Below are 21,692 nucleotides of genomic sequence, written 5' to 3'. Positions count from 1 at the left end.
TTTCTGGGTCTGCGATCGCCTGGCATGGGCCGCTCTGGGACACAGCCTGGGGTTGGGGGGGGACCTCTTCCCTCCCCAGGAATTCAGCTTTTTCGCCTGGGGCAGGAATTCCGGCCTCTCTGGACTGTCCACATGGCACAATGGGGCCCATTCTCAGAACCCTGGAGCAAACAGGCCCTGCGGAGAAAGGATGGATTCTTGTTGGACACAAGGGCCCTCAGTGCCATGATTTAGACCAGGGCACACATGGGGGCAAAGAACAGCTTCATGCCCCCCGCCAACCCCCGTCTGTCTTCCCTAGAGGTCGCTGCCCCTCAACACCATTCCGTGCAAGGGCTCTCAAAAGCCAGCACAGAAGCCCAGCTGGGGCTCCGCGGGGTAGAAAGCTGTAGCTCTCCAGATCCTCCTCGTTCGGCCTCTGGAGCCACATTTGCTGTCTCAGTGTCTTGGCTTTACGAAGAAGAGTTAACAGCTCCTGAGGACAGTCAGAGAGGCCCCCTTACATGGATGGGGAAACTGAGGGCTTGAGAATTGGTTGGTGTTTCTAAACCTTTTTCTGCCATGATCAGAAATTTCACATCACCATCCAATACAGACAGACAAGGGGATGAGTAGACAGACATCTGAAGCCAAGGTTCACCGAATCGTATTTCATCTTAGCTCTGGGTGACAAGATCATTTTGCCTCTTCTACCTCAGGGGTCTCCAACCCACCCACCACCCACACCCACCCCCAGGCTGCGCAACAGGAGGTGAGTGGCAGACACCCCCTGTCCCCCACTGCCTGTCGATGGAAACACTGTCTTCCACAAAACCAGTCCCTGGGGTCCAAAAGTTTGGAGATGGCTGTTTTACCTTTTAAACATGCTGGTGGGGACGCACCGAGTTGGTTTCAGAACTCGCTCGTGGGTCGCAACCTGGCATTCAAAAAGCGCTAGCTGGAAGTGTCTTGCCCAGGTCTACCAGCCACGGAAGGGCAGAGCCAGGCCCAGAATCAGCAGGGGTGGGGGTGGACGGTGGGGAAGGGGTGTGGACATCCACGCTCAGAGTCGTCGCAGCCTCTCCTGCCCGCCCCCTAGCTGTCCACCTCAGCCTCTTAAAAAGCCGTCCCCCAGCCAGGCCCTGACCCTATCACTCCTCCATTCTGAAACCTTCCAGATTTGGGAGCCCGACTTCAAAGCCCTATCCTTCCCCGCTCCAGTCTCCCCCTCCCCCCAGCCCTAGCCTGGCCTTTCCCTGCCTGTCCCTCTGCTCACCAACCCTCCCCAGTAGTTCAGCTCCTCCTCTTCAGAGCTCCTTGTTCCTGCTTCTTGAACTTTCCCCCTCTCTACCCTCTCCATGGATCCAAACTCCTCTGCTCCTCCAAGGCCCAGCTCACAGCTTCCTCCTCCAGGAAGCCACCTTGGATGTCCTACAGCCCTGGGATCTCTATCTCCTCTGCGCCTGGTGGGTAACCTCTCCTGTGACTCTCAGCATGGGCTGTCTCAGAAGGTTACCTTTCTTACCGTGCTAGCTACTTTTGTTCCCTTAATTTCACCCCAGACTCACAGGCCAGAAGCACAAGTCGCGTATTTCTCCCACACCTGCTCAGGCCTTCACAAGGCTGCCTCCTGCAGGAGCCACAAAGTGCTTACTGGTTAGTAACAGCAGTCAGAACCATAGCTGCACACCTCAAGAGCTCCACGTCACTCCCCTAGCCAGGGCTGCATACCATCACCCCGCCCCCACCACCGTCCCCATGATCCAGGGGATCCTGGATCCTGGATCCAATGATCCAGGTCCCACCCACGACCCCAAGACCGCTTGGCTCTCAAGGTCACCGACAGCCATCTGGCAACCTGCAGTTCTCAGCAGCTGCAGCCCTGCAGACAGGCATCCTGGGCCAAACAGCCAATGTCAGCCAGCAGACAGGGGGTAAGAACATCAGGCTGGCAGTGCGTGCATGTCCTCCTTTGCCAGGGCACTCGCTGACAGGAGCAACGGGGCAGGGGGAAGGGGCAGTAGGCAGGGAAGGGCACAGCCCTGCAGCACTCAGAATGCCACTGGTGGGGACTCAGCATCCTTCCACACAGCCGGTCCGCCTGACTGGGCTTTCTCTCCTAGTCTCTCCCGTCTCGGGGGCTCTTCCTGGCTTTGCCTCTCACTCCAGGAACCCTCACTGGCAGGATGGCTGCCTCCTTTCCCCATTGAGAGCCCGCTTCTCCTGCCTGTGCGTCCTCTCCTTGCACCCCAGTCCCCGGTGGACCTCGACGTGGGGAGCCCTCTGGGTCAGGATGTCAGTGGAGCTTCATGAGCCCCGGCCAGCCACTTAAGCCCTCAGGACCTCAATCTCGTCATACATAAAACGGATTAACACCACCTCTGCCCACTTCAGAGCACTGCAGGGCAAATATCTGTTCAAGAAAGGGAGGGGAAGCATGTGCAAAAACAGGTGGCCCAGACACAGGACCTGCTAAATGCCTTTCCCACCCCCTCACTGCAGCCTCTCCCTCTTTTCTGTATCCAGCACCAGCCCCTTCCCTGGAATGTCCGGGGAAGGAGCACAGCATGTCTCACCAAGAGAAATGAAAGAACAAAAAGGAAAGCTGGCCTTTCTGAGTGCCCTTAGCGTGATCATCGCTTGGTTCGGGGCTCTGAGCATTTGCCACTCCTTGGAGGTTAGATGCTTTCCAATACATGAGTCCAGAGTTTGCCAATTCCTGTGGATCAGTGTCACCTTGAAAATGTGGCTGTTTCTAGACAAGCCCTATTCAAACATTGTGTGTACAAACAGGCTTTCCCTTTGTGGACGGCACTTGACAGACACCATTGCCGGTTTGGGGTCTGAAAGCCTGAAACTGCAGAGTAGTCTGGACTCGCCTCTGCGTGGTACTGTGCCGCCAGCATCGTGGTGGGGTCCTTAAAAAGAAGTCGCTGCCTTTGGTTTTAGGGGTTCTGCAGGGTCCAAGTTCAAACAGGACTTTGCCATTTGGGTAGCAACAGAGGTGGGGTCAGGGCCAGGGGTGAGAAAATAAGCATTTCTGTAGCTTTTTCTGTGCCAGGCTCCATGTGGACCTCTTTAAGAACACTGTCTCCTGCTCCCCAAATCCTAACGGGTTGCTACAGCTGCTCTCCTCCTTCTGTACACAGAGAAATAGAGGCTCTCCAGGTAAAGGAAGTAAGTAGCTCAATATGACCACCCAGCTAGCAAGTAGCAGAAAGTTGAACTGGAATCTGCTTCCAGCACTTTCCCTCATGCTGCAGACAGCAACATCCTAAGTGAACTGTTTATATCACAGAGGCTGCAGAGGGGGAGTCCCCTGTTTAAATGAGGGAAGGGTGTGATGCTGGGTTGGAGGAACCCCACCCTTTTTCTCCAGCCAGGCCTGACCTGTACACCATCTGGTGATCAACCATCCTGGTTTGTCTGTGACCTTCCCAGTTTGGGCTCTGAAAGTCCTGTGTCCCAGTTTTGCCCAGGATGGTTGGTCACTGTGGCCTTGGTCACCCCCGGACCAGTTGCAGAGAAGGCCGAGTGGCCTGACGGAGCCGTGTCAGGACAGCCTGGGAGGCCTTTTCAATTACATTAGCTTCTGGCGGCGCTAGAGGGAGACGCCAGCCTCGCCTCCCCTCCCTTTCTCCCTTCCTGTGACTCCGCGGGAGATGGTGATTCAGCAGCAAGTCGGAAGCAGGCTAGACTGTGACCTACCAGGAGTGGAATTGCCAGGGGCGTGGGGGCTGTCAGCACCAGCTCTGGGCAAGGACTGAGCAAGAGGGGAGGAGGGGAGGGGGTCTCGAGTTGGGGAGAAACTGGACTCTGACGGAGGGTCTGCTGTCCTGCCCAGGCCAGGACTGATTGCAGAGCAGCAGGAGGTGGGAGATCCCTGCCTCTCCCCACCCCGCCCCATGCCCTGGTATGTGAGGGATGGGGGAGTCCCAGCCACTGGATATCTAAGCTGCTTCTCAGCACATTCAATGGCTAAAAATATGAAATGGCTTTGCTAAAAGGTGCCCAACCGGAAACCTCCAAGAGGTTTCCTATTAGGGCCGCCCCTACTCGGGCTGGAGGCCAGACCCTATGGAAGGAGTCCTAGGCCTGCCAGTCCCACCATCCAGCCCCAGCCTGGGCCCCCCATGCCAGGGCCTCAGCCTCCACCCCATTAACCTATGTGCTTCTCAGGCCCCCAGGGCTGGCATTGCCCTCCTCCCCTGCACCCACTGGTGGCAGCATCTGGTCTTGACCCAGAGAAGGCCAGGTTCCCAGCCTCCATTCCCAGCCTCACCTACTCACTGTGTGACCTTGAACATGTTGTCCAGCTTCTCTAAGCTTTGCTGTCCTCACCTGCCCAAAAAAGGAGACCACAGGACCCAGGAGTCCTTGAAGGGAAGGGCTCATCCTCTATTTGAAGGACAGGCTGGCTGGGGTGGGTTGAGGGGAGCGGGCAGGGGCTGTCTGGAAGCTTCTTTGGCACCGCAAGCTCATTGTTCTTACTAAGCAAGATTTTCTTGGGGGTGGCTAGAGTCCCAGTGGAGGTTGTGGTACAGGGACTGGAGTGCCCCCTGGCACCACTGCTGCCTACATGGATTTCAGTGATTGAGCGGAGCCTGTGCTGGACCTGGGGTTCTCAACCAACACTGGGGCAGCCTTGGGGGCTCGTCCAGGATGCAGACACTAGGTTCGTCAGCTCAGGGGTGGGGGCCACGTCTGAACTTGTAACTCCGGCTCCCCAGGTGACCCTGTTGAATGCTCAGGTTGAGAATCGCTGATGGGGCCTGGCACAGAGCGGCCTCAGCAGCCGTGAACTATGTCCGTCTCCCACTCCTGAGCCTCGACATGCTCCCATCACACGGTGATGACCTGCCTGTCTCCCCCTGGGGGCTGTTGACAAGCTCAAAGAGAATCATGGGCAGCGCAGCTGCACAAACAGAGTGGGGACAATGCAATGGCCATCACTGCAAGGAAGCCACGCCCCCCATCTGGTCTGCTGGCCGCCAGGGGATGGGCAGTGGGCCACTGTGGTCCCCGGGCCAGAGGCTTCTCCTGCAGGACCAGCTGGGAGGTGGTGGGGCAGGGGAGGGGAGCTGATCCTGGCCTTCCACTCTCTGCCCTTCCTCAGGCCCTACCCGGCAATAAGGCCTGAGAAACAAAGTTTCTCTTTGGGAGATGCAAGTCTGCTGGGTTGGAGGTAGCCACCATATAACACTCTTCCTCCTCCTCGCTGGGAATTCTCCCCACAGCAGAGCTTCAGTGGTCACAGCCAGGCACTTCTACACAGAGTCTTCCCCATTCCATTCTGCCCCAGAGAGCTGACCCTGGCTCTGCCCTTCCTGGACTGATGGGCCAGGGACAGGGGCAAATGGGAACTCTCCCACCTGCCTTTTGAAGGCAACAGATTCAGCAGGTTCCCCGTTATCCCCCATCCGTGATGCAGTTTCATGGGGGCAGGGGAGCTCATAAACCACAGCCCTTCCCCAGCTCGGATGACCCTGGGCAGTAGCTGAACCTCATCTGTAAGGTGTGGATGATAGAACCTCCTTAGTGTGGACGTGAGGATTGAAAGAGGCTTGGGATACTGAGGAGGTTCTCAAACAAGAGGGCTGGTGGGGAGGGGGAAGGGGATGGTATCAGAAATGGAGGTTCCTGGGCCTCAGCCCCAGCATTCCTACTCACAGGCCTCTGTGGGAAACCTACGAACCTAGGAAACAGGGGCTTATCCTAGGCTGTGGAGGCAAAGCTCCTTGAAGCTTAACAAATGGCCTCAAAGCCCAGGTCACCCCCTAGACTCCCAGGATTGGAGTCTTGGGGAGTCTATGAAGGTGATTCCCTTCCCAGTGAACCTGCTGTCCTTTCTTCCAGTAGACTCCCTCTTTCCAGCCAGCAGACCTAGCTACCAGTTCGCTTCGACTGAAGCTGGGCAATTGGCATTTTCTTTGATCCCCAGGGAAACGAGCATTTCCCCTGGTCTCCACATAGATCACCATCCAGCCCTACCTGAGCATTTAATAGACCTGTCTTAGAGGCTCCCCTGAGGACCAGTGGATGCAAGGGTGCAGTTCAATTCAGTTCAGTCGCTCAGTCATGTCCGACTCTTTGCAACCCTAAGGACTGCAGCATGCCAGGCCTCCCTGTCCATCACCAACTCCCAGAGTTTACCCAATCTCATGTCCATTGAGTTGGTGATGCCATCCAACCATCTCATCCTCTGTCGTCCCCTTCTCCTCCTGCCTTCAATCTTTCCCAGCATCAGGGTCTTTTCCAATGAGTCAGTTCCTCACATCAGGTGGCCAAAGTATTGGAGTTTCAGCTTCAACATTGGTCCTTCCAGTGAACACTTAGGACTGATCTACCCTTAGGATGGACTGGTTGGATCTCCTTGCAGTCCAAGGGACTCTCAAAAGTCTTCTCCAACACCACAGTTCAAAAACATCAGTTCTTTGGCGCTCAGCTTTCTTTATAGTCCAACTCTAACATCCATACATGACTACTGGAAAAACCATAGCCTTGACTAGATGGACCTTTGTTGGCAAAGTAATATCTCTGCTTTTGAATATGCTGTCTAGGTTGGTCATAACTTTCCTTCCAAGGAGTAAGCATCTTTTAATTTCATGGCTGCAATCACCATCTGCAGTGATTTTCGAGCCCCCCAAAAATAAAATCTGCCACTGTTTCCGCTGTTTCCCCATCTATTTCCCATGAAATGATGGGACTGGATGCCATGATCTTCGTTTTCTGAATGTTGAGCTTTAAGCCAACTTTTTCACTCTCCTCTTTCACTTTCATCAAGAGGCTCTTTAGTTCTTCGCTTTCTGCCATAAGGGTGGTGTCATCTGCATATCTGAGGTTATTGATATTTCTCCTGGCAATCTTGATTCCAGCTTGTGCTTCTTCCAGCCCAGCATTTCTCATGATGTACTCTGCATATAAGTTAAATAAGCAGGGTGACAGTATACAGCCTGACATACTCCTTTTCCTATTTGAAACCAGTCTGTTGTTCCATGTCCAGTTCTAACTGTTGCTTCCTGACCTGCATACAGATTTCTCAAGAGGCAGGTCAGGTGATCTGGTATTCCCATCTCTTCAAGAATTTTCCACAGTTTGTTGTGATCCACACAGTCAAAGGCTTTGGCATAGTCAATACAGCAGAAATAGATGTATTTCTGGAACTCTCTTGCTTTTTTGATGATCCAGTGGATGTTGGCAATTTGATCTCTGATTCCTCTGCCTTTTCTAAAACCAGCTTGAACATCTGGAAGTTCACGGTTCACGTATTGCTGAAGCCTGGCTTGGAGAATTTTGAGCATTACTTTACTAGCGTGTGAGATAAGTGCAGTTGTGCGGTAGTTTGAGCATTTTTTGGTATTGCCTTTCTTTGGGATTGGAATGAAAACTGACCTTTTCCAGTCCTGTGGCCACTGCTGAGTTTTCCAAATTTGCTGGCATATTGAGTGCAGCACTTTCACAGCATCATCTTTCAGGATTTGAAATAGCTCAACTGGAATTCCATCACTTCCACTAGCTTTGTTTGTGGTGATGATTCCTAAGGCCCACTTGACTTCGAATTCCAGTATGTCTGGCTCTAGGTGAGTGATCGCACCATCATGATCATCTGGGTTGTGAAGATCTTTTGTGTACAGTTCTTCTATGTATTCTTGCCACCTCTTCTTAATATCTTCTGCTTCTGTTAGGTCCATACCATTTCTGTCCTTTATTGTGCCCATCTATGCAAGAAAAGTTCCCTTGGTATCTCTAATTTTCTTGAAGAGATCTCTAGTCTTTCCCATTCTATTGTTTTCCTCTATTTCTTTGCACTGAACACTGAGGAAGGCTTTCTTATCTCTCCTTGCTATTCTTTGGAACTCTGCATTCAAATGAGTATATCTTTCCTTTTCTCCTTTGTTTTTCTCTTCTTTTCACAGCAATTTGTAAGGCCTCCTCAGAGAGCCATTTTACTTTTTTGCAAGGGTGTAGGGAGGGGCCAAAGGCAGGAGCAGGGGCAGGAAGGCAGTGGGGGCAGGACTGGGAGGGAGCCTGTGGCTGAGTCTGGGTTAACTCCTTGCTCACGGGCAGAGCAGGCTCCAGGCTGGAGCAGACCAGGGCAGGTAAAGCTGTTAACAGACTTCCCAGGTGACACATGGTAAGAATCTGCCTGCCTATGCAGGAGACTCAGGTTCGATCCCTGGGTCAGGAAGATCAGCTGGAGTAGGAAATGGCAACCTGCTCCAGTATTCTTGCCTGGTAAATTCCATGAACAGAGGAGCCTGGCAGGTTACAATCTGTTACATACTTCTGGTCCTCCAGCAGTTATTTCTAGCAACAGGATTTGAACCCAGTGCTCACTGGAAGTTTAGCCACCATACCTGGCAGTATGCTCTGCTGCTGCTGCTGCTGCTGCTAGGTCACTTCAGTCGTGTCCGACTCTGTGCGTCCGACACCAGGCTCCCCCGGCCCTGGGATTCTCCAGGCAAGAACACTGGAGTGGGTTGCCATTTCCTTCTCCAATGCATGAAAGTGAAAAGTGAAAGTGAAGTCACTCAGTCATGTCCGACCCTCAGCGACCCCATGGACCGCAGCCTTCCAGGCTCCTCCATCCATGGGATTTTCCAGACAGGAGTATTGGAGTGAGTGCCATTGCCTTCTCCTGCAGTATGCTCTGCCTACCCCCTATTGAATCCTCCGGTTCCCAGCCTGAGCCTTTCTGAAGGTCAGCATTAAGCCTACAGTCCCTATTCGTCCATCACCACTGCCTGGCCAAGGGGTGCAGTTGGAGGGAACAAGGCACATTGTGACCTCAGGGACCCATGGGTGGGGGCGGACTTCCTTCAAAGGGTCACACAAATCTATAATTACTGCAGGGCCTGCAAGGGGAGGATGTCAGGCAAGACAGGTGAAGGAGGTAACATTTCGATCGTGACTTTAAAGGCTGAGTGGTCAAAGCACTGGGAGGGAAAGTTTGGCAGGAGTGGGGAGCAGGCTTCCGGTGCGCTGCAGGGCCTGGGCTCTAGCGACCACTCCCTGGGGCCTCAGTTTCCCTGTTAATGAAGTGCTTGGAAACCTGCCTCGTCCTCCCCAATCCGAGCTTGGGGGAAGGTGCCTGGTAAAGGGCGCGAGTGGCCCACCGAGCCGCGGCGGGGCGGGGCGGGGTGCGGACGGCCGGGCGGGGCGGGGCGGGCCGATCGCGGCCGGAGGGGAGGCAGAGCAGGCGGGGGCCCCGCGGGCTGGCGCGGCGCGCAGTGCGTGCGGCTGCGGAGCGCGCGGCTCGCCGGCAGCGGGAATCACATGAGCAGCGGCCCGCGAGTGCCCTGCAGCCGCAGCGCAGTAGCCTCGCGCCCTCGCACGACCCTAACCATGTCTGTGTGTTGTTGCTTCTTTTTCAGAGACTACGGCAGTTCCAAGAGGAAATCAGGTAAGGGAGCCTCCGGTCGTTCTTCCCTCCAACCTTCCCTCCCGCTTCGTGCACGCGCCGCTCTGACCCTGCGGGGGACTTTCTGGGGGCTTGTCCTCGCCTGCCTGCCCCGTGGTCCTGCTCCCTTTCTGTTGCCCCCATCCCCAGCTCCTGCCCCCTAAGACCTCTGGTACTCGCACCCCCTCCTCCTTCCGCGTCCCTCGGGTTCTCCCCGGTGCTGATGGGAGTGGGTGCATGGAGAGTGGGGGGCCTAAGCCCCCTAGATCCGCGCTACGTGTGCAGCCGGATCCTCCTCCTGGGGCTGTGCGGCCGACTGCTGGGCACTGCTGGGATTTCTCCCTGGGTCCTTACCGCGGTGCGGCAGCCACGGAAGGGTTAATAGAGATGCTGCGTTTCCCCCGTGAGAAAGTGAGATCCAGGAGCAGGGCGTTGCGGGGTGGGGGGGGCGGGGATCGTGCCCGAGTGACTGTGAGTTTCTAACGCCTGAGGAGCAGCCTTGCCCCTCCTCCCCGGACTGTGAGCGCCTGGTCCACGCTGCGGGGGTGGGGGCTCTGCACGGTGGCCCTCGGAGACCAGGTGGTAGGGCACTGACCCGCCCCGGCATTGGCCCGGCAGGTGCCAGGGCTCACCCCGAGTTTGCGAAGGGGGTGGAGACAGGGAGCGGCAGAGCAAGTCCTTGGACTCTGTGTGCTGGGCGCTGCCCTCTGGGGTCAGGATTCTCGCGGGGGGAGGGGGGGTCGGGGGAGGAACTGGGCAAGTACCTGCACGTGGGCGGTGCAGTTAATTGGGGGAGGGTGGTCCCTTGTATTTAGGGATGAGTGTGTACTGGGAGTTGCCCGGTAGGGAAGGGATTGGAAGATCTGTGTTATTCCTACTTATGGGGGTGGTGAGTTGTGGGGGTGGACAGCCGAGGGGGGCGGTTCTGGCCCTTGGGGTGTGGGAAGCGTGGAAGAATCCATGGCTCACATTAGCGGCTCACCTTGTGGGCAGGTACTTGTGTCTAGGTGCTTTGACCCCTGGATCAGTAGAGGAACATGCCTGTGTGTGAAAGATGGGCTGTGAATCGGGGTAGCTGTGATTGCATGGTGTGTTTCTGAGTGTGGTTTGTGTGTATCCGTGTTTGCTTATATGTTAATTGGGATGAGGAAAGATGTGTCCTGTATAGGGGGCATGTGTTGGGGGGAGTCGTGTGTGTTCACGTGGGGTTTCATAGTTGTGTGCTCTTGAGGATGTTTACTTGTTTAGGTGTGTGTGCCAGTGTGTTGGCATGTATCCATTTGTGGGTTGGCATGTGTGCTTGTGTCCAGCTGTGGGATGAGACACATGCGCACACATGCCTGTCACCTGGGCAGGGGTGTTTCAGGTGTGCACACCGCTGTACGGCAGGGCATTTCCTGCGTGAACAGGAGGCTGAGGCTGCCTCATGAACTGCAGCGTCTTCTCACCGGTCCCTTGTAGCCAGAGCCCCAGGTTGGGGAACTGGGAAGGAGGGGCAAGCCTGGGAGTAGTGCTAGGGGTGAAGAACCCGCCTCCCAATGCAGGAGACTTAAGAGACGCTGGTTCGATCCCTAAGTTAGGAAGATCCTCTGGAGGAGGGCATGGCAACCCATTCCAGTATTCATGCCTGGAGAATCCCATGGACAGAGAAGGCTGGAGGGCTAATGGTCCATAGGGTCTCAAAGAGTTGGACATGACCAAAGTAACTTAGCACACAGGTACATCCCCTCCTCCCCAAGAAACCGGCCCCGAACCTCAGAGATGCAGTGATTGGTTGAGCCTGGGCTGAGATTCTGGCACCAGTTTCATGACTTCTCTGCCTCAGTTTCCTCGTTCCTTAAAAAAACAGGGATAATGATGCTCTCTGTCTCACATGTAGAAGATTCAAGAAGTTAATGCAGAAAAGTCCCTAGGAGACAGTAACTGCTGGAGAAGCATGATTTATTGTTGTCATCATCACTTTCTGAAGCCCTGGGACCCCCTGGTGAGTCCCTTCTCTACTCTCAGCCTCAGTTTCCTCCTCCGTAGAGTTGTGGACTGGCCCAGATAACCTACCAGCCCTCAATCTCTGAGCCTCAGAGTCTGTGCTGCTTCCTAAGCAAGGCAGGGCCCCACCCAGGGAAAGCTTCCCCGGTTTCTCTGCCTTCCACTCTCAGGCCAGGAAAAGGATGGATGGAGAAATTTAATTTATGCTGCTGTGCTTATAATAATGGCCACTTACTGTCATGGTTAAAAGAGTCAGCTCTGGAGCCAGACGGCAGGAGTTTAGAGTCTGGCTCTTCAGACCTTGGGCGTTCCTCCTACCCTCTGTGCCTGCCTTACCTTCTGTAAACTAGGGGATACTATTCTTACCACCTTGTAGAGTTAATTTTCTGTGTCAACCTGACTAGGCTGCAGTGCCCAGATATTTTCTCAAGCATTATTCTGGATGTTTCTGTGAAGATGTTTTTTAAATTAGATTAACTTTTAAATCAGTGGACCTTGAGTAAAGCAGATTACCCTCCCTAATGTGGGTTGGTCTCATCCGATCAGTTGAAGGCCTTAAGGGAAAGACCTCCCCCAAGCAAGAAGGAATTCGGCCAGCACCTTTGGACTTGAACTGCAGCTCTTCCTTGAGTCTCCAGCCTATATGTATACCCCCAGCAGATTGTGGGCTCATCAAGGCCCCACAGTCACAAGAGCCAATTCCTCCCTCTCTTCTTTCTCTCTCTGTCAATATTCTGTTTTATTTATCTGGAGAATCCTGACTAATACACAGCTCATGGTTATAATGAAAATTACATAAACTTATATATATATATATATATATATATATATATATATATATAAGTCTTCCTGGAACACTGCCTGCACCCTGAACAGTTCTCCTGAAGTGCTAGCTACTATTATAATTTAGTGAGCATCTAGTGTGTGGTGGAGGACTTCCCTGGTGGCTCAGACGGTAAAGCGTCTGCTTACAATGCGGGAGACCCAGGTTCGATCCCTGGGTCAGGAAGATCCTCTGGCGAAGGAAATGGCACCCTGCTCCAGTACTCTTGCCTGGAAAATCCCATGGACGGAGAAGTGTGGTAGGCTATAGTCCATGGGGTTGCAAAGAGTCAGACACGACTGAGCAATTTCACTTTCACTTTCACTATGTACTGGCTACTTTATGTATCTATTTCTTCGTTTCCTACTCAGAGCCACGTTGCATGGTGGCTCATGGGATTCCCATTTCACAAATGAGAAGCTACGTCTCCAAGGGTGGCTGCCTGGAGTCTGTGGCCAAGTTGGGGTCTGTGTTCACGTTTGGGGTTTCACTCTGTGATGAAGCTCACGAAGCTTCCCAGGGTGACTCCAGTCAGGGATGTTTGCGTAAAGAACACAAATGCTTGTTTCCTGGCCACCTCTCATCACACTGTAGTCCCCAAAGCCCCGGCTCACCCTTGGAGGATCTCCTGGAGGGATCTTCTGTGGAGCACAGAGCCAGGACTACCAGGCAGACCTGGGGAGGGTGGAGTGAACAGGAAGAAAGTGCTCAGACAGAGGGCAGCCTCACAGAGGAGGCAGGACTGGAGACTTTGATACCCAGAAGACAGTGTAGCCTCAAATTTATCTCTGCTCCTTCCCTCCATGGAACCTGCTCCTTCTCGCATCTTCCTCCTCCCACCACCCACCCTGTTGCTCAAGCCCAGCATCAGGAAGTCATCCCTGACTCCTCCCTTCCTCTCACCTGCCCTCCACACCCATTCCCTTCTCCCACCTCCACCATCACATCTGTTAGAAGCCCCCTTCATCCCTCAGAGGACCTCAGCTTCCTCCTCAGCCTGTCTGCTCCCACCGTTGCCCCTCCACACTTTTCTCCACGCCACAGAGTGAACTCCTCCAAATATGGGACATATAATGTGCCTTTCTTGGCAAAACTCTATTAGCTTTTGCCCTGCTACATTCCGTATTCCAAGGCCAAATTTGCCTGTTACCCCAGGTGTGTCTTGACTTCCTACTTTTGCATTCCAGTCCCCTGTAATGAAAAGGACATCTTTTTTGGGTGTTAGTTCTAAAAGGTCTTGTAGGTCTTCATAGAACCGTTCAACTTCAGCTTCTTCAGCATTATTGGTTGGGGCATAGATTTGGATTACTGTGATATTGAATGGTTTGCCTTGGAAATGAACAGAGATCATTCTGTCGTTTTTGAGAATGCATCCAAGTACTGCATTTTGGACTCTTGTTGACCATGATGGCTACTCCATTTCTTCTTAAGGATTCCTGCCCGCACTAGTAGATATAATAGTCATCTGAGTTAAATTCACCCATTCCAGTCCATTTTAGTGTGGCTCAGATCATGCATTCCTTATTGCCAAATTCAGACTTAAATTGAAGAAAGTAGGGAAAACCACTAGACCATTCAGGTATGACCTAAATCAAATCCCTTATGATTATACAGTGGAAGTGAGAAAGAGATTTAAGGCACTAGATCTGATAGATAGAGTGCCTGATGAACTATCGACAGAGGTTCGAGGTTCATGACATTGTACAGGAGACAGGGATCAAGACCATCCCCGTGGAAAAGAAATGCAAAAAAGCAAAATGGCTGTCTGGGGAGGCCTTGCAAATAGCTGTGAAAAGAAGAGAAGTGAAAAGCAAAGGAGAAAAGGAAAGATATAAGCATCTGAATGCAGAGTTCCAAAGAATAGCAAGAAGAGATAAGAAAGCCTTCCTCAGCGATCAGTGCAAAGAAATAGAGGAAAACAACAGAATGGGAAAGACTAGAGATCTCTTCAAGAAAATTGGAGATACCAAGGGAACATTTCATGCAAAGATGGGCTCGATAAAGGACAGAAATGGTATGGACCTAACAGAAGCAGAAGATATTAAGAAGAGGTGGCAAGAATACACAGAAGAACTGTACACAAAAGATCTTCACAACCAAGATAATCACGATGGTGTGATCACTCACCTAGAGCCAGACATCCTGGAATGTGAAGTCAAGTGGGCCTTAGAAAGCATCACTATGAACAAAGCTAGTGGAAGTGATGGAATTCCAGTTGAGCTATTTCAAATCCTGAAAGATGATGCTGTGAAAGTGCTGCACTCAACATGCCAGCAAATTTGGAAAACTCAGCAGTGGCCACAGGACTGGAAAATGTCACTTTTCATTCCAATCCCAAAGAAAGGCAATACCAAAAAATGCTCAAACTACCACACAGTTGTAGTCATCTCACACGCTAGTAAAGTAATGCTCAAAATTCTCCAAGCCAGGCTTCAGCAATACGTGAACTGTGAACTTCCTGATGTTCAAGCTGGTTTTAGAAAAGGCAGAGGAACCAGAGATCAAATTGCCAACATCCACTGGATCATCAAAAAAGCAAGAGAGTTCCAGAAAAACATCTATTTCTGCTGTATTGACTATGCCAAAACCTTTGACTGTGTGGATCACAACAAACTGTGGAAAATTCTTGAAGAGATGGGAATACCAGACCACCCGATCTGTCTCTTGAGAAACCTATATGCAGGTCAGGAAGCAACAGTTAGAACTGGCCATGGAACAACAGACTGGTTCCAAATAGGAAAAGGAGTCCTTCAAGGCTGTATATTGTCACCCTGCTTATTTAATTTCTATGACAGTACATCATGAGAAACGCTGGGCTGGAAGAAGCACAAGCTGGAACCAAGATTGCTGGGAGAAATATCAATAACCTCAGATATGCAGATGACACCACCCTTATGGCAGAAAGTGAAGAGGAACTAAAAAGCCTCTTGATGAAAGTGAAAGAGGAGAGTGAAAAAGTTGACTTAAAACTCAACATTCAGAAAACGAAGATCATGGCATCCAGTCCCATCACTTCATGGGAAATAGATGGGGAAACAGTGGAAACAGTGTCAGACTTTTATTTTTGGGGCTCCAAAATCACTGCAGATGGTAATTGCAGCCATGAAATTAAAAGACGCTTACTCCTTGGAAGGAAAGTTATGACCAACCTAGATAGCATATTCAAAAGCAGAGACATTACTTTGCCAACAAAGGTCCATCTAGTCAAGGTTATGGTTTTTCCAGTAGTCATGTATGGATGTGAGAGTTGGACTGTGAAGAAAGCTGAGCGTTGAAGAATTGATGCTTTTGAACTGTGGAGTTGGAGAAGACTTTTGAGAGTCCCTTAGACTGCAAGGAGATCCAACCAGTCCATTCTAAAAGAGATCAGTCCTGGGTGTTCTTTGGAAGGAATGATGCTAAAGCTGAAACTCCAGTACTTTGGCCATCTCATGCGAACAGTTGACTCATTGGAAAAGACTCTGATGCTGGGAGGGATTGGGGGCAGGAGGAGAAGGGGACGACAGAGGATGAGATGGCTGGATGGCATCACTGACTCGATGGACATGAGTTTGAGTAAACTCTGGGAGTTGGTGATGGATAGGGAGGCCTGGCGTGCTGCAATTCATGGGGTTGCAAAGAGTTGGGCACAACCAAGCAACTAAACTGAACTGAATGTGCCTTTCTGCTTAAATTCCAAGGATTTTCTACCCACCCAGAAAAACCCCTGATCCCAGAGAGCTATGTGTGCTATGGCCCCTGCCTACCATCCCACCCTGGGCTCTACCCTCACCCCTGCCCCCTCTTTGCCACCCCAGCACTGTCATGCCCGTCACCTTCCATTCATGAAACACAGCAGGCTCATTCTCTTCACATGGTAATTGCATTTGCTGTTCCCCCTGGCCTTAATGCTGTTCCCTGTTCTTCTATGTGGCTGGCCCCTTAAGATTTCTGCTCAGTCAAGCTGCCCCATCATCCACTATCTAGCTGCCCCCCTCAGGTCACCCTGCTTCTTCCCTGCATGTCACTGACCACACTCTCATTACCTTGTGGGTTTTCTTGTGTTATCTGTGTCCCACCACCTTGAAAGCAGAGACCTAGCTGCAGGGCCCGCACAGGTAGCAGGAACCTCTGGTGCTGGTTGAATGGCAGCACCATTCAAGAAGAAGGCCTGGGCGCGTAACTGACCCTGCAGGTCAGGAAGGAGAGTTGCTGTGGCCTCAAGTCAGGGATGTTGTCTGGAAAGAGGAGGAGTTTTGGTGATTACGGGCAGAGAGCTGGGGCTTTGCCAAGTCAAGACATAGCACTTGCACACAGGTGGGGGAGCAGGACCCAGCACAGCTTGTTTGGAGACCAGCTATTGCAATTGCTCTTATTGAGCACCAGCTGTATGCCAGTAAAGTGTTGAGGTGACTGGAATGTGCCTTTCTGCCCTTGAGGGGTTTGCAGTCCACTCTAGTGATGAACTGTGCAGACAACAATATACTGTTGGACAGGGAAGCAAGGAAGTGGCATGGTTAGCCAAGGAAGAGCCATCCAGGCCAAGGGCACAACCAGTGCAAAGGCCCAGAGTAGGAGCATGCTGGTCTGCCTGCTCAAGGCATGGCCAGGAGGCCTGTGACTGGGGGGGAGTGGAGGGGAGGTCAAGGTGTTGGGGGGAGAGCAGAGATGTGGGAGTGGGGCAGCAGCTCAGACAGCGTCAGACCTTCTAAGGGTTTCGGCCTTCACGGTGAGAGAGATGAAGAGCCACTGAGGCGTTCTGAGGAAAGGGGACATGATCTGCCTTAGCTCTCAGAACGGTTTTTTGTGACCAGTGAGTAGAGATGGTCAAGGAGGGGAGACTGGCAACGAGGGGGCAAGGACAGCAGCAGAGGACGGCATGGGCCGTGGGGGGTAGCTTATGCCAGATTGTCTGGGTCCCGTTCTCAGCCCCGTGACCTTGGGCAGATCTCCACCAGAGCTCCATGCCCTCACCTCTTCTGTTGTATTGGCCGGATTCAACTGGAGAAGCCAGACCCATAGAAGCCACTGTATATTACATTTCACGCAAAGAACTGGCTTATGCAATTGTGGGCCAGTCAGGCAAGTCCGAAACCCAAGAGCAGGCTGGGGTTGCAGTCCACAGGTGAAATTTCTTCTGCAGTAACACCTCAGCTGTGCCCATTAAAGCATTTCAGCTGAGGGACCCAGGGCCCCTCAGAGTATCAAGTGTAACATCCGTGAAAGCCAGCTAATGTTGAACCTGATCACCCCTGCATAATACCTCCTGAGCCATTCCTGCATGAGTGTGTGGTTGGATAACTGGGGATCGTAGCCTAGCCCAAGTGATGGGCACGCCCTTGAAAATGGAGTAGCGGCCACCTGCAGGAACATGCAGAAGGTTCGAGGGCGTAATGCAGTTAGAGGGCTTTGTGCTGTGCCCAGCAGTAGGCTGGGCCAGTCGGTGATTGGCCTCCCCCAGGTGAGCACTGCTGCAGGAGACCCCCATCCCCCAACCCCTGAAAAGATGGGCTGGGGCCCCCACCCTTCTAGTAGGTTGCCTGGCTCCAGTTCTGGTGGCTAGGAAGTTCCACCAGGGGGCGCAGGCGTCCATGGATCCTCTGGGATCATCCTGGCCCTGGGATTGTGTCTGAGGCGGCATCCCACCCAGGAGTCCTGTGATGAGCTGCTGCTCATCTAAATGCAAATGAGGTTGCTCAAGTGTGTTGCAAGTTTGTTCTTTTAGGTCAGTGTTGATGCTCCTCGTGAAATCCTGTTTACTTTATGCTTTTCCTTGGAACCTTGGCAAGCTCACCCAGCTTCCATTTTAGTACCACACAGGTTGCATCACTGGATGGAGTTCATGAGATCAATATTACTGTAGTCTAACGACAGAGAAGCGTGTCACCTGGACTTCAGAATTTCTGTTTTGGTGTCGGTCGGGGTCTGAGCTCCTGTTCTGCCACGTGTTGGCTCTGTGACTGGCAATCTGCTTGACCTCTGACCTCATGCCTCCATATGGAAAACGGGGGTAAAAATAGTGCCTGCCTCTATGAATGGTAAGGATTGAACTAGCAGGGGGTGGCGCATAGCATGCTCCCAATGATAGCAGCCGCCATTGTTGTTCTTTTAATTATTGATAGGTTCAGAAAGCAAGGGGATTTCAGAGTTAAAAAGGACTGGCTTGAAGCATAATTTTCATTCTGTGAGCCAAGGGCCTGGCCTCATAGGAGACAGAATCTAGTCTCAGAATATTCTGTAGAGTTAAGACAGGCTCTGGAGCTGGAACACCTAGTTTTGTGTCCCAGCTCTGCCAGCCACGTGGTCTTGGGCAAGTCCTAACTTCCCTGTGCCTCAGTTTGCTCATCTATGAAATGAGTATAATGATAGCACTTCAACAGGTCGTCTGAGGCTTGAATAGGAGTTAATACATGGGAAGTGTCAGGTGCAAGAGACACCAAGGGTTAAGCCATTTCTGAGTAGGAGCAGCTCTTAAACAGGAGGGACTACTGACTTTGGCATTTACCTCCTGCAGGAGACTCCTTTCAGAGTGGGAAGGCTGTGTGTGCACCATCTCGTGGCTGCCAGCCAGCCTCCTGATAGCCTGGGCAGGTGGTCTTACCCCTTTTATAGACCAGGGGAGGTAGGTCCAGGTCACCAAGGTCACCTAGCCGAGTGGACAGGATTCAAATCTGGTTCTTCTGATTCAAACCTCTTTCCACTGAAGTCGGTTCCTTCCTGAGACCTGAGGAATCCAGAGAGAGCAGGACTGGGCTCTGGAGACCTCTGGCAGGAGTTCCACAGACTAGGAGAGGGCCTGCCCCAAGAGAGCCCCCAACCCCACTGTGGTATCTATAGAGGGAACCCATTGGGCGCAAGAGATTCTTCTTGAGGTAAAGGGTCCCTTTGCAGGCTGTGACTAGTATCCCTTCTTTCTCTTTGTATGAATTTGGTCTTTAATAAGGAGAAGGAAATGGCACCCCACTCCAGTACTCTTGCCTGAAAAATCCCATGGAGGAGCCTGGTAGGCTACAGTCCATGGGGTCGCAAAGAGTCGGACACGACTGAGCAACTTCATTTTCACGGTGTATTTGGCTTAAAGCAAAACCTGCCTGTAGGTTCTGACTACTATAAAAAGGTAGTCTGCCCTCCTTTGACAGAGGAAGTGACTAAGAGAGAGGCCGCTGCCTTCCCAAGGGGAGGGGCAGGCAGAACCTGGGTTCCTGCTCATGGCACTCCCACCAAATCCTGGAATGAGGCAGGGGTGTGAGGAGGGCCAGGGTGAAGCAGAGAAAGCAGGTCTATAAAAGCCTCTGGTGCCTCGTCTTCCCCTGGGATGAATGCACCCCTAGCCCACCCCAGGACGCAGAGTAGGGCCAGCCTCTCTCAGACCCCAGCCGGCCCTGCTTACCAGCCACAGAGGGAGAGGGGCAGAGACAAAGCAGATGACTGCAGCTTTCAGTCCTCCCCTGGAGGCTTTCATTTCTTTTAAGTGATTACTGGTTCCTGGCCTCATGGAGGTCACAGCTCAACTGAGAAAGCAGGATGTGCCGGGGATTCATTGATGAATGAGGGCCAGGATGGGTTGTGATGCATGGGAGTCAAACAGAAGGGGCTGAGGGCGGGGTGGGGGGCAGCAGCCAAGAGGGGAGGGGCTGGAGATGCTTGCTGGAGGATGGAAGGGGTGGGTATGAGCAGAGAGGGGGCCAGACACTCCTGGTAGAAGAGCTCGGTCTGAGCAAGGACTCTGGGTCTGGGATGTGTTTGAAAGTTTGAGGGAAGAAGAGGTTGTCTAGCCTGACAAACATGAAGGGCTAGGAAGAGCGGGAGGGCAGGAGATGTGTCTGGAAAGGAAACCTGGGAGAGTGTATCAGCAAGCCTTTTCCAAAGCTTTCTTTTCTGCCCAAGCCATCCATCCTCAGGGAGAAAGGCCCAGGCTGCTTGGAGAACACGGCCAAGACATTCCTGGCACCCTCCGACGGCCTGTTCCAAGAGTGAACGTGTCTCGTGAAGGCATTGCCTTCTGGCGCATCTCACCCAGGCTGGTGTTTTTAAATAATTTTTATTTGTGTGGCTCTGGGTCCCCAGCCTGATGTCACCCCTGGAGTTCAAAGCCAACTAATTGGGAATGAAGGAGGCTGATTGGTTTGGCAGTTCCACCGCCAGCCTATGTGGCAGTGATGTGATGGAGAAAGTGTGTGTCTGGCCACAGGCAGTGTGGTCCCACTGCCCTACTGGCCTGGACACACGGAGCAGGGGTGGGGGAGGGGAGGGCTCCCCGAATCCTGGGAGTACGTATCTCACACTTGGGAAGTGAGGCAACTAGCGGGTGGGTAGCCTTGATCCCCTCCATCCTGCTTGCTTGGCTTCTTTCTGCCCCTCAGGCCTGTCAGCTGACCTCTCCTGCTGGCGTGATGGGAAGATGGTCTGGAAGGGGACAGCATGTGCTAAGGCCCAGGGGTGCGCTGAGAGTCCTGAGCCTGCTTGTTGAAGCACAGGTTCTCAGACCCAGATCTACCCAGAAACACCAGCCAGCTTTGATGGGCTCCCCAGGTATACCCCGAGATCCAGGCTGGGTTCAATTTGGGATGGGTCATCCATATGGGTTGATGGCCATATTCAGGGTAGGCAGAGAGTGAGGGGGCAGAAGGCTTGGACCCCCAGGGTGGACTGTGACTCAATGGGGCTGCTCCTGGAGGGTGCATTTGGCCATGTCCCTGGGGTGAGGGGTGGGGGCAGTTAAGAGGACAGCTTTGTTTCCACAAGGTCTTCTTCTTCAGGAGAAGAGACGCCTACATTGTGGCCCAGCAAATCCCCGCTTGGGCTTTTTGGTTTATAAACATGTGACAAAAGAGGCAACATTTCCAGTAACGACAAAGCCAGTGGAAAAACAAAGATTCGGGGGAAATGTGCATTACTTATTGTGTTAGCACCTTTTTCTGATCTGAACTTTACTTTGTTTAGAAACAGAAATGTGGCGTGTGTAACTCAGTTGGCTCGTGACATTTTTATAATTGGTCAGTCCTGAAATGTGGCGGCAAAGAAAAATTTTCCAGCGTTTCAGCGAAACTTAGACTTTTGCGAGGAAAAAAAGTGTTTTTCCCCAACTCTTTCTGCTTTGCCCCCTGGATCTTGTCATCGACACATGTGACCCAAGCAGCTGGTAAGAAGATGGATTTTGTTAACATTAGAACTGGATTCTTGTACCAGGAAAACCGAGCCATGTCAAAAATTCCCTTCACTTCCCCGTGCTCATCCTCTTCAAGATGCTTCCTCCTGATGTTGCATTTGGCTAGTGGATACAGTGGTGTAGGAAAAGCCCCCCACAGGTGTCTGCCTTTCCTGTTATCCAGGGTCTACCCCTTGGCCCTGGGCCACCTTAGGCTCCCTGAGTGTTGGATCAGTGTGTCAGGGTTGGGTACATAACTGTTCCAGGCAGCAGGGTGAAGTCCTTGCAAAGCTGTGATGACAGCTAGTGACAAGAAGCTAAATTAAGACTGTCTCTGTTGGCATCAGCTCCCCTGGGGAGACCTTGCAAACAGGGCA

At 52.4% G+C, this 21,692-nt stretch overlaps 1 protein-coding gene across 7 annotated transcripts in view; it reads left to right on the top strand.

The window, feature by feature from the left end:
* The window catches only part of SH3PXD2A (SH3 and PX domains 2A), a 249,274-nt gene that overhangs the window by 153,250 nt on the left and 74,332 nt on the right, over positions 1–21,692 (top strand). For 6 of the 7 annotated variants that reach the window (XM_061403339.1, XM_061403342.1, XM_061403337.1 and 3 more), the window contains one exon: positions 9,354–9,382. In XM_061403339.1, the coding sequence (XP_061259323.1) occupies positions 9,354–9,382 (29 nt within the window). Of the gene's footprint in view, positions 1–8,826; positions 8,873–9,353; positions 9,383–21,692 lie in introns of those variants that run through there. The other variant, XM_061403345.1, reaches the window with a different exon arrangement.

The sequence above is a fragment of the Bos javanicus genome, chromosome 26 (assembly GCF_032452875.1).
Source record: "Bos javanicus breed banteng chromosome 26, ARS-OSU_banteng_1.0, whole genome shotgun sequence".
Taxonomy (NCBI): domain Eukaryota; kingdom Metazoa; phylum Chordata; class Mammalia; order Artiodactyla; family Bovidae; genus Bos; species Bos javanicus.
The sequence above is the reverse complement of the archived record's forward strand: the minus strand, read 5'-3'. Positions and strand labels throughout refer to the sequence as shown.